General features: G+C 54.5%; 1 protein-coding gene across 1 annotated transcript; it reads right to left on the bottom strand.

The window, feature by feature from the left end:
- Window positions 1–4,350: 4,350 nt before the first annotated feature.
- LOC144735585 (peptidyl-prolyl cis-trans isomerase-like 4) lies at window positions 4,351–15,491 on the bottom strand. Its single transcript, XM_078618017.1, has 11 exons — window positions 15,476–15,491; window positions 13,949–14,066; window positions 12,954–13,099; window positions 12,406–12,502; window positions 11,627–11,743; window positions 10,627–10,751; window positions 9,422–9,488; window positions 8,262–8,373; window positions 7,596–7,695; window positions 5,527–5,596; window positions 4,351–4,904 (listed from the first exon to the last, which is right to left on the bottom strand). The coding sequence occupies exons 2-11, from the start codon at window positions 13,982–13,984 to the stop codon at window positions 4,476–4,478; spliced, it is 1,299 nt and encodes a 432-aa protein (XP_078474143.1). The 5' UTR covers window positions 13,985–14,066; window positions 15,476–15,491; the 3' UTR covers window positions 4,351–4,475.
- Window positions 15,492–15,497: the final 6 nt, after the last annotated feature.

Consider the following 15,497-nt stretch of genomic DNA (forward strand, 5'->3'; position numbering starts at 1 on the left):
CCGTTCAGTTTCGGGGGAGTAAGACGGGAAGGTTTCCCCGCACGCCTCCGATGGCTACGTACGGCGCGATATAAGTTCAACGTACATACACTACACTATACACCATACACTACATACTACAAACACGTTCATCCGGAGTGGGCAGGTAGGAGCTTGGTTGGACAGCGCATTAGTGCACGACAGAAAGCTCGCGGTCACGTGACGCACTTCAACCAATCCGGGAGCGTACATGTTGGGGAGGGGCTTTGCACGACAGACAAATAATCCCTGGTGGGCAGTGTGGAACTGTTGTTCCTACCTGTATATGCACTACTCTACACTGCACGACTATACACTACACGATACTAAATTGAAAACTCATTTCTTTAGAACTGCTTCTTGTTGTTGTGTTTAGTTTGTTGTCCATCCCCCCGCACCTCCGATTTGCGTGGTTGGCTACGTACGGTGCGAAAGAAGTTCAACGTACATACACTATACACTACACACTCCAATACACACTACACCATACACTACATGCTACAATATGCACTACTATACAGTCCACTATACACTACACTACTACACTATGTACTACACTATACACTACACTACTACACTATATACCACACTATACACTCTACTATACACTACACTATATACCACACTATACACTGCAATACACACTACATTATACACTACATGCTACAATATACATTACTATACAGTCCACTATACACGACACTACTACAATATACACTAAACTACTATACACTACACCACTATACTAAATTTGAAAGTCATTATTTAGAACTGCTTGTTGTATTTAGTTTGTTGTACTTTCCCCCGCACCACCGATTAGCGATGTTGGCTACGTACGGTGCGAAAGAAGTTCAACATACATAGACGACACCATACACTACAATACACTACGCTATACACTACAATAAAAATATGGAAAACTAATTTCTTAAGAACCGCTTGTTGTGTTTAGTTTATTTTTTTATCCCTCCCCCCGCACCTCCGATTTGCGTGGTTGGCTACGTCCGGTGCGAAAGAAGTTCAACATGGGCACACATACATCTGTAGTGTTGTAATTATTGAGACCATTTGGTCTGTGGGTCTTGACCACTGTCTTCACTGAGCTCCAGCCCTTAGAAGGGCTGTAGAGCCTGGATCCAGGGCAGAGGTCGCAACGGGTTTTGATTCCTTACCCGTACCCGTACCCGGCCGCACCAGGGTCGCAAACGGGTAACCGTACCCGATACCCGGCCGGGTAGGGCACGGGTACCCGTACCCGATACCCGGCCGGGTACGGGTAGCCAGGTATCGGGTAGGGTACGGGTATCGGGTACCCGATTGCGACCTCTGGGATGAAGCCATGTTGCAGGCGCGGGTGGGTTGATTCTAGGAACTTGAATTGTGACGTTGGGAAATGAGCAGAGGTGGGACAAAGTCATTGTTATGCAAGTCCAAGTCGAGTCGCAAGTCATCAAATTCATGACTCGAGTCTGACTCGAGTCCAAGTCACATGACTCGAGTCCACATCTCATAGGTGGGACAAAGTCATTGTTATGCAAGTCCAAGTCGAGTCGCAAGTCATCAAATTCATGACTCGAGTCTGACTCGAGTCCAAGTCACATGACTCGAGTCCACACCTCTGGAAATGAGTGACAAACGGTTACTCACCAGTGACTCACGGCTTACCCGTACCCGTACCCTGCCGCACCAGGGTCACAAACGGCTACCCGTATTCTTAGGTTTTTTCGGTAAAGTCACGTAGGTAAAAAAATTAAATTAATAAAAGTAAAATAAAAATAAAATAAAAATCACGACGTTTCGGAGGCAACACAAGCTTCCGTCTTCAGGTGGAACCGTCACAGCACGATTGCTGTATCAAGTGAGAGAAATTCCAAGAATACAGTATTTGTATATATACTGGTTGAGAGTGGGAGGAGCCAAGGTAAGCCCAGGTAGGCCCTGAATTTTACCCGGCCGGGTACGGGCAGCCGGATATCGGGTGGGGTACGGGTATCGGGTACCCGATTGCGACCTCTGATCCAGGGTCCTATCTTCAGGGATCTATTCTCCCGCCTGACCACTGGCCTCACTGAGCTCCAGCCCTTTGAAGGGCTGTAGAGCTTGGGGTCCAGGGCCCTATCTTCAGCCCGGGCTTCAGTCTTCGGTGTGTACATAACTGAGCCAGAGCTCTCAGCGCTCCGGCTTATATACCGGTTCGCGGCTGGCTCCGCTCTAGCCACGCCCCCCTTCTGGAACCAGCTGGTTAATCCTGGTAGGAGACATCATCCCTTCAGGATCCGTTATTGGGATCCGCTGTTACCTGTGTAGGGGTTGTTACGGGGAGAAAGGCGGACAGAAACACAAGGGTGTCTGCACCCACACACGGGTGTCTACATCCACGTCCGCATCGGTTAACCCTGGGGGGCCATGGGGGTGCCGTGATCCCCCATAGCCCCACCCCTCGGAGAGGATTCCTATAAAAGGCCAATCAGTTTCAAATATAATGCATCATAAACTACCAGAGCACGTGTTTTGTTTGCATGTTCACAAGTATGTGCATGTGTGGTTCATAAAGTTACACGATTCCTTGCAAAAGGTTTCTGTTTTGGTGTTTCAACATTGCTGTTTTATTTCCAGAAAGGGTAAAACCTATTCTCGTACAGCCTCATCCTGCCAACGCCCGTGTCAAGAGCAGAGCACTTGCAGACGTGCCGCATGTAAAAATGTTTATCGCGGTTGCGTTTCATTACATGGCCCACCACCAAAAACCCTCGTCCCACTCACTACCCCCTGCCCCCCACACAGAAGCCCCCCCCCCTCTCTTTCCCCATCCTCCCATTTAATGTTGGGCACCGCGGTGGCTCGGAGACGTTAACGCCCTTGCCCTGGTATGCAGGTGGTTCGTGGGTTCGATCCCGACCCGGGGTTGTACATTTGGAGTCTGCATCTCTCTCGCTCTCATCCCGCGCTCGGATTTTGTCTCCGGTTCCTCCCGTTTTCTTTTTGCTGCGTTCCCCACCCCTCCACGTTCAGAATCAACATCGCCACGCGCTTAAGAGCTTTACTTGGCCTGCTGATAAAAAAACACATTTCCACGCGGCCACAATGATGAGCCGCCACGCGTCCAGCAAGCCATCATTTGCCTTGGCCAGGTGGAGTCCTAAAAAACACAAAAAGCTCAAGCGAGGCCTTTTGCCCAGTTATAATTTAGTAACCTCCTGTTCATTATTTTGCCCTTTTTGTTGTCCGTCACCGTACAACAACAAACACCGCGTTCGGTCGTCTTGCCCACGCGGTGGGCAGCGGCGTCCGTTTTGGTCGCTTATCAGCCAGCGCTTGGGTGGGTGGCTGGGTGGGTGGCTGAGTGGGTGGCTGGGTGAATGGCTGGGTGGGTGGCTGGGTGAGTGGCTGGGTGGGTGGCTGGGTGGGTGAGTGGCTGTGTGGGTGGCTGGGTGGGTGAGTGGCTGGCTGGGTGGGTGGCTGGAGTTTTCCGTCTGGTCGCTCCGCAAACGGCCAAAAGTCACCGACTAAAGTAAAAAAAAATATTTTGTTTTTTATTGGGCCAGGGAAGGGCCCCAAAAACTGAACTTCTTTACGTGGCCGGCCGCGCCGATCGGAAGGACGGCGGTCGCCAGCAGACGTTTATTTCCGTACAAACGAAAGCGACGGGGAGCGTGCTCACCACGAGGGCATTTACAGCCCGCCGAATGCTCGAAACGCGGAGGGGGGGGGGAACTGGAGGCGCCACGCGGAGAGAGACGGGCACACTGCAGACTCTAAATATACAGCAGCAGGCATCGTCAGGGTCGGGATGGAACCCACGACCTTCTGCACACCAGGCGAGGTCGTTAACATCTCCTAGCCACCGTGATGATGATGATGATGAGAGAGAGACGCATACTCCAAATCTACAGCAGCAGGCATCGTCAGGGTCGGGATCGAACCCACGACCTCCTGCACACCAGGCGAGGTAGTCGACATCTCGCCAACGTCAGCAGGACGTCTCCCGTAGACTCGGTGAGGCTTGGCTGGGTGGGGGGGGTGATGCTGACGACTCCCGCCCGTCACTGCTATGCCAAGCCCTGGACCCGTGAACCTGACCGCAAAGCAGCACCGAGCTCTGTAGTAGTATAACGGTAGACCAGGCCACTCACGCGTGTGTGTGTGCGTGCGCGTGTGTGTGGTGGTGGAGAGGAGGCTCGTGAAGGACGCTGCTACTGGGCAGTTGGAGGTAGTCGCCCTCCAGCAACAACGGAGGGCGGAGGAGCGACGCTCACAACAACGAGCGCAGTGCCGGGCGTTACGAACCCAGCAACCGATCCCACCACCCCCCCCCGCCCCGAGTTCAATTCCCCCGGTTTTATGAACAGGTCCTGGGCCTCCCCTGGGTCGGCTCGGCCTCAAATGAGTACGTGCAATGGCGTCCAAAACATCAGTGGCCGGGCGCGGTGTTGGCGTGCATGCGAGTATCCGTCCCTTCACTTCCTGTCTCGCCGTCTCTCCCTCTCCCTGTCTCTCTCGCTGTCCCTGTCCCCAACTCTCTTCCCAACTCTCTCCCCATCTCTCGCCCTGTCTCTCTCCCCATGTCTCTCCCCATGTCTCTCCCCATCTCTCGCTCTGTCCCTCTTCCAATCTCTCTCCCCATCTCTCTCCCTGTCCCTCTTCCAATCTCTCTCCCCATCTCTCTCCCTGTCTCCTCTCTTCCCATCTCTCTCTCCATCTCTCTCCCTGTCTCCTCTCTTCCCATCTCTCTCCCCAACTCTCTCCCTGTCTCCTCTCTCCCCGTCTCTCTCCCTCTCGCTGTCTCTCTTCTTCCCCCTCTCCGGTCCTCCGGCGTCTCTCTCCCGTCTCTCCCGCGACCGACTCCGGCTCCTGCGCTTCTGCTTCCGTTCGTGCTTCGCGCTTTCCTGAAACGCACGGGGGGAGGAGAGGGGAGACACAGGGAGAAGAGGGGAGATTCGGGGATGTAAGGGGAGACACGGGGAAGAGTGGGGAGACACGGGGAGGTAAGGGGAGACACGGGGAAGAGTGGGGAGACGCGGGGAGGAGAGGGGAGACACGGGGAGGAGAGGGGAGATGAGGGGAGATGCGGGGAGGAGAGGGGCGAGGCAAGAGACACGCAAACTCCAAGTATACAACAGGCATCGGGGTCGGGATCGAACCCACGGCTGCTTGTAAACCCGGCGAGGTAGTTAACATCTCGCCACGCACACAAATCACATAGATCACACAGCACCACACACACTACACAGCACGACACACACGACACACACGACACACACGACACACACGACACACTACACACACTACACACACACGGCACACACACTACACACACACACGGCACACACACGACACACACACTACACACACACTACACGACACACTACACACCCTACACACAGCACCACATGACACACACACACGGCACACACTACACACACTACACATACGGCACACACAACACACTACACACACTACACACACGACACACACTACACACGACACACACACGAGCAGGGGCTGTACCTCGAGCGTGCGTCTGCTGGGCTTCGTGGAGGTCTGCGGCTCGCAGTCCAGGAGGAGTTCGTAGCCGGCACTGGGAGACCTCGTCAAGGAAGGGACCTCACCAACACTCCGCCAACACCGCTCAGCACTCACCGCTCACCCCTCACAACTCACTACTCACTCCTCACAATTCACCGCTCACCCCTCACCGCTCACCCCTCACCGCTCACCCCTCATGTTCTGCAGAGGGAGATGCCACTGGTTCTTCACGTTCTGTAGATGTAGATACCACTGGTTATTCACGTTCTACAGATGTAGATGACACTGGTTCTTCACGTTCTACAGATGTAGATGCCACTGGTTCTTCGCATTCCACAGATGTAGATGCCACTGGTTCTTCACGTTCTGCAGATGTAGATGCCACTGGTTCTTCGTGTTCTGCAGATGTAGATGCCACTGGTTCTTCACGTTCTACAGATGTAGATGCCACTGGTTCTTCGTGTCATGTAGATGCCACTGATTCTTCACGTTCTGCCGATGTAGATGCCACTGGTTCTTCACGTTCTGCAGATGTAGATGCCACTGGTTCTTCACGTTCTGCAGATGTAGATGCCACTGGTTCTTCACGTTCTGCAGATGTAGATGCCACTGGTTCTTCACGTTCTGCAGATGTAGATGCCACTGGTTCTTCACGTTCTGCAGATGTAGTTGCCACTGGTTCTTCACGTTCTGCAGATGTAGATGCCACTGGTTCTTCATGTTCTGTAGATGTAGATGCCACTCGTTCTTCACGTTCTGTAGATGTAGATGCCACTGGTTCTTCACGTTCTGCAGATGTAGATGCCACTGGTTCTTCACGTTCTGCAGATGTAGATGCCACTGGTTCTTCACGTTCTGCAGATGTAGTTGCCACTGGTTCTTCACGTTCTGCAGATGTAGATGCCACTGGTTCTTCACGTTCTGCAGATGTAGATGCCACTGGTTCTTCACGTTCTGCAGATGTAGATGCCACTGGTTCTTCACGTTCTGCAGATGTAGATGCCACTGGTTCTTCACGTTCTGCAGATGTAGTTGCCACTGGTTCTTCACGTTCTGCAGATGTAGATGCCACTGGTTCTTCACGTTTTGCAGATGTAGATGCCACTGGTTCTTCACGTTCTGCAGATGTAGATGCCACTGGTTCTTCACGTTCTGCAGATGTAGTTGCCACTGGTTCTTCACGTTCTGCAGATGTAGATGCCACTGGTTCTTCACGTTCTGCAGATGTAGTTGCCACTGGTTCTTCACGTTCTGCAGATGTAGATGCCACTGGTTCTTCGCATTCCACAGATATAGATGCCACTAGTTCTTCACGTTCTGCAGATGTAGATGCCACCACCTCAGTCTATTGCGCGGTGGTTGAACTTACGACTCTTGGTCCAAACGGGCAACTGGACTTACGGACCGGGTTTGTTGGCATCTCTGCAAGTTCCTAACTCGAATGCTCGCAGGTCGAGGAGTCTCCACGTATTCCGCGATCGAGCGAAGGGAACGACGTCGCAGCGTGAGCAGCAATAAGCGGGGGCTGTAACGGGCTGCCCCGGCGTAGCGTCGTCGTTATCGTCACCACCACGAGGCATTGGGATGCTGCTGGATGCTAATAGACGCTACCCACCGCGCGCCTCGGCCGTCGTTCGGCCTGCGTCCGTCACGTCATCTCGCGTTGTTACCGCCGACTGTTGCTTTACCCCTCTACATGAAATGCTATTCATCATCTCGACTTAAAGCTTTCGTGACTGCAGGAATTCGTATGCTTTGGGTCTTTCGGTTAAGTCACGTTGATAGGTTCAAGGAAAATACGACCGCTTGCGATCGAAACGTTGTAGTTTTTTTGTTATTTTTTGTAATTTTTCTGGTTATTTTCTTTGAACCCATCTACGCGACTTTACCGACAGACCCAAAGAATCTCGTTATTTACCACAACACGATTGTTCCACAGGAACGCAGCCACTGCTAGCGCCACGTTTTAGGAGCGCACCGACCGAACGCGTGAATGGATTTGGAAGTTGCTGTGAGCGTGTGTGCGTGCGGGCGGGCGGGAGTGAGGATACGTCTGCTGTGCCGGCTTGGCTTTCTCCTTGAGGGCCAGCTTACTGTGGACGGGCTTGTGATGACTCAGTTCCCTGAGCTCGTCCTTGCTGTAGTGGCCACCTGCCCGACACACATAGACAGACACCCCGAACCCCGTTACAGCCTCGAGCAGAGCGTTGGAGGCAGGTGCCATTAGTGAGCAGCAACGCCGATGGAGGCCGGCACGGCACGTGAGGGGGGTGGGGGGTGGCCAGCACCATGCCCGGCCACCTTTGTCTCCCTTCACTTTCCAGTGTCTCCCCTAACCTCTCCCCGTGTCCCACCCCAGCCTCCTCCCCGTGTCTCCCCTCTCCCTCCGTGTCTCCCTTCGTGTCTCCCTTCTCCCTCCATGTCTCCCCTCTCCCCCCCCCTGCATCTTCCCCCCCCGCATCTCCCCCGCCCCACCCGCATCTCCCCGAATCTTCCCGTGTCCCACCCCAGACTCCTCCACGTGTCTCCCCCTGTGTCTCCCCCCTCCCTCCGTGTCTCCCCCCTCCCTCCGTGTCCCCCCTCCCCCCCGTGTCTCCCCCCTCCCCCTGTGTCTCCCCCCTCCCCCTGTGTCTCCCCCCTCCCCCCGTGTCTCCCCCCTCCCTCCTTGTCTCCCCCCTCCCCCCGTGTGTCCCCTCTCCCTGTGCGTGTCTCCCCACCTCGTCCCTTCCACTTGACCTTGGCCACCGATTGGCTGAAGTCGACGTGAATCCGTCGGTCGTCAATGAGGACGTTGTCCATCTTGAAATAGGCTCGCTCGCAGTCCTCGCTCTGTAGGGTACACAGCATCAGCAGCATCATCAGCAGAATTAGCATCATCATCATCAGCAGCAGAATCAGCATCATCATCATTAGAAGCATCATCAGCAACATCATCATTAGCAGAATAAGCATCATCAGCAGAATCATCATCATCAGCAGCATCATCAGCATAATCATCAGCAGTATCACTATCATCATCAGCAGAATCATCATCAGCAGCATCAGCAAAATCATCAGTAGCGGCTACACGCCAATAGGGGGCGATCGAGGGGCTGAGCCCCAGTGCTGAGAGACTCTGGGCCATAGGACCCAACGGTTGCCCTATGGATCGTGAAGCTAAACTGCATTTTGCATATTTATATAACATCATTCGCGGGCCATACAAAATTATCAACTTAAAAATTTGCCCGTTATATTTGGTCAAACATTCAATTAACTCGCCCCTAATGCAATGGGCTGGAACTGCTTCTCTTTGGCGAGGCGTGTGATGATGTTAGCTGGTGTTGATGATGTTGCTGCTACTCGCAAACTGCTTTTCCAGGTTTGCTCCGAGATTTATTGAATTTCGAGTCCCGCCTGCGGTTGCCTTGGCAGGGCCACATCGAATGATTTTGCTGGCCTCATACGGCCCTCGGGCCGGACGTTCCCCCACCCCTGTGTTAAAGGGACAGACCCCAGACCCCAGGAGGGGGGGGGGGGGGCTGGGGGATGACATCGTTCCTAGAGGATAAAAGCCGGACCCTAAACGGTCCAGGGCAGTCGTCGTCCAGCTGAAGACGAGATGCTCCTGAAGCTTGAAGAGCCCAAGGGCAGTGCTGTACCACTGGCAAGGAACGGCTCAGCGGATATACCATTGAAGATCCAAACTTTACTCAAGCAGAACTTATAGATTAGCCAGTGAGAGGCATATTAGTCTGGAGGGCACACTCACCATAGTGCATCGGGTGTGAGGCGCCGTACCCCTCCGTGTTAACTGTTAATTGTTCAAATAAATCCGCGTTGCTTCACGTAAGTTTCCTCTCTGTCATTGGACCCACGACACACAAGGTCTCTTTACCTTCGTGAACTCCACGAAAGCGTAGCAGAGGGACTCTCCGGTCTTGCGGTCGCGTATGATCTCACAGCTGCGACACACACGCAGATACACACAGACAAAGACCACCCCCCCTATAGCCTTAACAGACTGTAGGAGAAAAAAGCTGTTAGCGAAAAGCACCCAGGAAGATCACGGGGCAGACCCAGGTGCCACGGGTCGACTGACCGAGATGAGTGGGCGATGTACCACCTGTGCCCCCTACTGTGCCAACTTGCTGTGCTTTAGCCACCCGGCGCTCCGCTCGTTGTTGTGAGCGCCGCTCCTCCGCCCTCCGTTGTTGCTGGAGGGCGACTGCCTCCAACTGCCCAGTAGCAGCGTCCTTCACGAGCCTCCTCCACAGAGGCCGATCTTGACACCGCTGGTACCAGTCATCGGCAAGTCCACTCAGCTCCACGTACTCCCGTACCGCATCAGCTCCATCTCCTCTCCAGCCCGTGTCGTGCCCGTTTAGCCCCCCTCTATCCGGCCAAACAGAAGCTGCCTGGGCACGCGGTGGCTGCTACGTGACCCAGCCAACGCAGCCGAACACAGGTGGCAATTCAAGAGACCTGACAGGGGTCTCATTGGTAAGGGGGTAGCGAGTCTGAGTGAGTGGGTCGATCAGTGCGCGAGTGGGAAGAAATGGTGGGTGAGGTGGTGGGTGGGTGGGTGAGGAGCGGTGGTGCAGTGATTAGCGCAACGCTGCGCTGCGAACCCACCGACCTGGCTTCCCGCTCACGGCCACCAACACGGGTGATTAATTATCTGAACCGAGTGCCTCCCCTAGGTCGACTCAGCCTCAAATGAGTACCTGGTGTGGCGGTGCGTAGTGAACATCGCCACTGGGGAGACAAAGGCGGCCGGGCGTGGTGCTGGCTACCCACCACCTCGTGTGTCACAGCGCCGGCCTGCATCGGTGCTACTCGCTAACAGCACTTGCCCCAACAGTCTGTGACAGGCTACATGGGGGACCTTTGTCTTTGTGTGTTCATAGGCACTGCTGCTGCTACTCGCTAACAGCACTTGCCCCTACAGTCTGTTTACAGGCTACACGGGGGATCTTTGTCTTTGTGTGTTCATAGGCGCTGCTGCTGCTACTCGCTAACAGCACTTGCCCCTACAGTCTGCTAGAGGCTACACGGGGGATCTTTGTCTTTGTGTTTGCGCGCTACGGCGGTGTGCTGCACCTGGCGATGGGTCCGAATCGAGAGAAGATGACCTCGAGGTCGTCGTCGTTGGTGACGGGGTTGAGCTTGCACACGAAGAGCACCGAGTCCGGGGGAGCAACGTCGGCATCGGGGAGGTCTCCGATCTGAGCGCAAGCGGGGAGAGGGGAGACACGGGGGGAGACACGGGGGGAGACACGGGGAGAGACATGGGGAGAGGGGAGAGACGGGGAGAGGGGAGACACGGGGGGAGACACGGGGAGAGGAGAGACACGGGGAGAGACACGGGAGAGGGGAGACACCGGGGGAGACACGGGGAGAGGAGAGACACGGGGAGAGGGGAGACACGGGGAGAGACACGGGGAGAGACACGGGGAGAGACACGGGGAGAGGCTAGGGTTAGGAATTGATGATGCTGCTGATGACGCTTCTGCTGCTGATGACGATGCTCCTGATGATACTGATGATGATGCCGCTGCTGATCATGATGCTACTGCTGCTACTGCAGCTACTACTACTACTGCTGCTGCTACTGCTGCTACTGCTGCTGCTAGTACTGCTACTACTGCTGCTACAACTGCTGCTGCTACTGCTGCTACTACTGCTGCTGCTGCTACTACTGCTGCTGCTGCTACTGCTGCTGCTGCTACTGTTACGACTGCTGCTGCTGCTACTACTGCTGCTGCTGCTACTGCTGCTGTTGCTACTGCTGCTGATACTGCTGCTGCTACTGCTGCTGATACTGCTGCTGCTGCTACAACTGCTGCTGCTACTGCTGCTGCTACTGCTACTACTACTGCTGCTGCTACTACTGCTGCTGCTGCTACTACTACTGCTGCTACTACTGCTGCTACTGCTGCTACTACTATTGCTGCTGCTACTGCTGCTGCTGCTACTACTACTGCTGCTACTACTGCTGCTGCTACTGCTACTACTACTGCTGCTGCTACTACTGCTGCTGCTGCTGCTACTGCTGCTGCTGCTACTGCTGTGTGTTGAAGCGAGCGTCACAACTCCGCACCATCTCCAGCAGCGTCGCCCGGGCCTTGGCCTCCTTCTCCGACGAGATCTCCGCCACCTCCTCCACCGACCTCCCCTGCATGTCGTTGACATCCTCGTCGGCCCCGATGCGTCCGCTCTGTGACGCACACACATCATCGTCAGTGCCACCGTCATCACCACCATCATCATCGTCGCCGTCGTCATCACAGTCATCATCATCATCATCACCACCACCACCATCATCATCATCACCACCACCATCACTCTCTGTGACGCACACACATCATCGTCAGTGCCACCGTCATCATCGTCACCATCATCGTCGTCACCGTCGTCATCATCGTCATCATCATCATCACTACCACCTCCACCACCACCATCATCATCATCACCATCACCACCACCATCACTCTCTGTGACACACACACATCATCGTCAGTGCCACCGTCATCATCGTCACCATCATCATCGTCACCGTCGTCATCATCGTCATCATCATCACTACCACCACCACCACCATCATCATCATCACCACCACCACCACCACCACCATCATCACCACCATCACCACCACCATCATTACCATCATCACCACCATCATCACCACCATCATCATCACCACCATCATCATCATCACCAACACCACCACCACCATCACCACCACCACCACCGTCACCACCACCATCACCACCACCACCACCACCGCCACCACCACCACCATCACCACCACCACCACCACCACCATCACCACCACCACCACCACCGCCACCACCACCACCACCACCGTTCGCTCCTCACGTCGAGTTGTTGTGCCGTGGGCTCTGGGGAGCGGTCCGGAACGCAGAGTCCCGGGGGGTCCGGGAAGGGGTCGTCCAGCACCACGGTGTGGGACAGCCTGCACACAAAGCAGCACACGCAGCAGCAGCAGCAGTAGCAGCAGCAGTAGCAGCAGTAGCAGCAGCAGCGGCAGCAGCAGTAGCATCATCAGCAGAAGCAATAGCAGCGGCAGCAGCAGTAGCAGCATCAGCAGTAGCAGCAGCAGCAGTAGCTGCAGACCCACACACAAACACACACAGACACACACACACAGAAACGCAGACACACACACACAGACACACACACACATACACACACACACACAGACACACACAGACACACACAGACACACACACACAGAAACACAGACACACACACACAGAAACACAGACACACACACACACAGACACACACACGCCCTGCACCAGGCACTCATTCGATGCCCAGCTGACCTCGGCGATGTCCGGGCACCGGTTCGGGTTGGAACCGTGGAGGCGAGAATCGAACTCGGGCAGTTTTTTTTTCCCTACCGGACGTCCTGGTAGGGGCGGTTCTCGCGGTCGCAGAACGCCTCGGCGATGCGTCCCAGCACCTCCATGCCCTCGGCGACCTCCCCGAACACGGTGTGCTGCTGCCCGTCCAGCGAGTCGAGCCCATCGAGCACGGTCAGCAGGAACTGTGGGGGAACACGGGAGGCGTCGTCACGCAAGCGGGTGGGTGGGTGGGTGAGTGGGTGGGTGGGTGATTGAGTGGGTGGGTGAGTGGGTGGGTGGGTGGGTGAGTGAGTGAGTAGGTGGGTGGGTGGGTGGGTGGGTGGGTGGGCGAGTGAGTGAGTGAGTGAGTGAGTGGGTGGGTGGGTGAGTGAGTTGGTGAGTGAGTGGGTGAGTGGGTGGGTGAGTTGGTGCATGAGTGGGTGGGTGGGTGTTTGAGTGGGTGGGTGGGTGGGTGAGTTGGTGCATGAGTGGGTGGGTGGGTGTTTGAGTGGGTGGGTGGGTGGGTGAGTTGGTGCATGAGTGGGTGGGTGGGTGTTTGAGTGGGTGAGTGGGTGGGTGAGTGGGTGGGTGGGTGAGTGAGTGGGTGAGTGGGTGGGTGAGTGAGTGGGTGGGTGGGTGTTTGAGTGGGTGAGTGGGTGAGTGGGTGGGTGGGTGAGTTGGTGCATGAGTGGGTGGGTGTTTGAGTGGGTGGGTGGGTGAGTGGGTGGGTGGGTGGGTGGGTGGGTGAGTGGGTGGGTGGGTGAGTGGGTGGGTGAGTGGGTGGGTGAATGGGTGAGTGAGTGGATGAGTAAGTGGGTGAGTAAGTGGGTGAGTAAGTGGGTGAGTGGGTGAGTGTGAGTGAGTGGTTGAGTGAGTGAGTGGGCGAGTGAGCGAGTGAGTGGGCGAGTGAGCGAGTGGGTGAGTGAGCGAGTGGGTGAGTGAGCGAGTGGGTGAGTGGGTGAGTGTGTGAGCGAGTAGGTGAGTGAGGTGAGCGAGTGAGCGAGTGAGTGGGTGAGTGAGCGAGTGAGCGAGTGGATGAGGAGTACACTCACCTGTGATCCGTGTTGCCCAGAGCCGTTGTCCACCATGGAGAGAGTTCCCTTCTTGCGGTGTTTGATTCTCGGAGTTTTCTCCGCATCAAAGTACCTCGCCTGGGGTCCATAGAGCTGGCTGCGGAGTTGACGCACACACAAAGACAAAGATCCCCCCTATAGCCTTCAACACTGTTGGGGCAAGTGCCGTTAGCGAGCAGGCAACGCCTACGAAGGTCGGCACGGCTCCACTAGGGGGTGGGGGGTGGCCAGCACCACGCCCGGCCGCCTTTGTCTCCCCAGTGACGATGTTTACACATCACACCAGGTGCTCAGAGGAGGCTCAGGATCCGGTGCAGACGTTTTGTCACCGATGTTGGTCGTGAGCGGGAATCGAACCCGGGGCCGGTGGGTTCGCAGCGCAGCGTGGCGCTACCACCCCACACTCACTCACACGAGGCCCGAAACAAGTCCGCTGTTTCTGATGTGGGCCAATCAGCTTCAAAGACAACGCAAAGTAGATATATGATCAGAGCATTCTTGATTTCGCATTAACATGCTAATTTCTCACACTAACATCATGCTAATCTCTCACATTAACATAGCCACTTCCTTAGACTTCGTTTGCCAGTACCAAAATATAATAGGGGTTTTTCCCCCTTTTTTCTGGCAACAAAACTGAAACCTTTTTACAAGGATTCATGTTACTACATTAACCACAAAATGTAAACAAAAAACACACTCTGATAATTATATATCCATTGTGTTTGTCTAATTGGTGTTTGAACACCGTAACACCTCCTGTTTTATTGCCACAAAGGGCAAAGCCTAATCTCGCAATGGTGGCAACATGTTAACTACCTCGCCTGGTGTGCAGGAGGTCGTGGGTTCGATCCCGACCCTGACGATGCCTGCTGCTGTATATTTGGAGTCTGCGTCTCTCTCTCATCATCATCATCACGGTGGCTAGGAGATGTTAACTACATAGCCTGGTGTGCAGGAGGTCGTGGGTTCGATCCCGACCCTGACGATGCCTGCTGCTGTAGATTTGGAGTTTGTGTGTCTCTCTCATCATCATCACGGTGGCTAGGAGATGTTACCTAAGGTTGATGTCTGTCTGTGTGAGTCCATATGTGTGTGTGTCGATGTGTTTCTATGTGTGTGGGTCGATGTCTGTGTGTAAGTCGATGTGTGTGTCTGTCTTTTTCGCCCGGGCAACGCCGGGTAATTACCGCTAGTAACATATTAAAAAAATTGTTTACAAATATATATCTTTTTATTTTTAATGAAAGAATATAGTATTGTCATCAGTATGACATAAGTATACCAAGTTTGCAGTCGATACCACATTTGGAAGTGGATTAAAATTAAGTTGCAAGATTTGAGGATACAACAACAACAGACAGAGTGAGTTAAATAAAAGCGCGTAAAATAAAAAGGGGAAACCCCTATTATGATCGTTTGAGTGAATGTAGTTTTTTCATAGTTTTGATAGCACCGGCAGAAAGGTCCCCACAGATATGGAGGAGCACTCTCTCTCTCTCTCACCTGAACACCGACTCACCGCCCC

The sequence above is a fragment of the Lampetra planeri genome, chromosome 55 (genome assembly GCF_965212315.1).
Source record: "Lampetra planeri chromosome 55, kcLamPlan1.2.h2, whole genome shotgun sequence".
In the NCBI taxonomy this organism is placed as follows: Eukaryota; Metazoa; Chordata; class Hyperoartia; order Petromyzontiformes; family Petromyzontidae; genus Lampetra; species Lampetra planeri.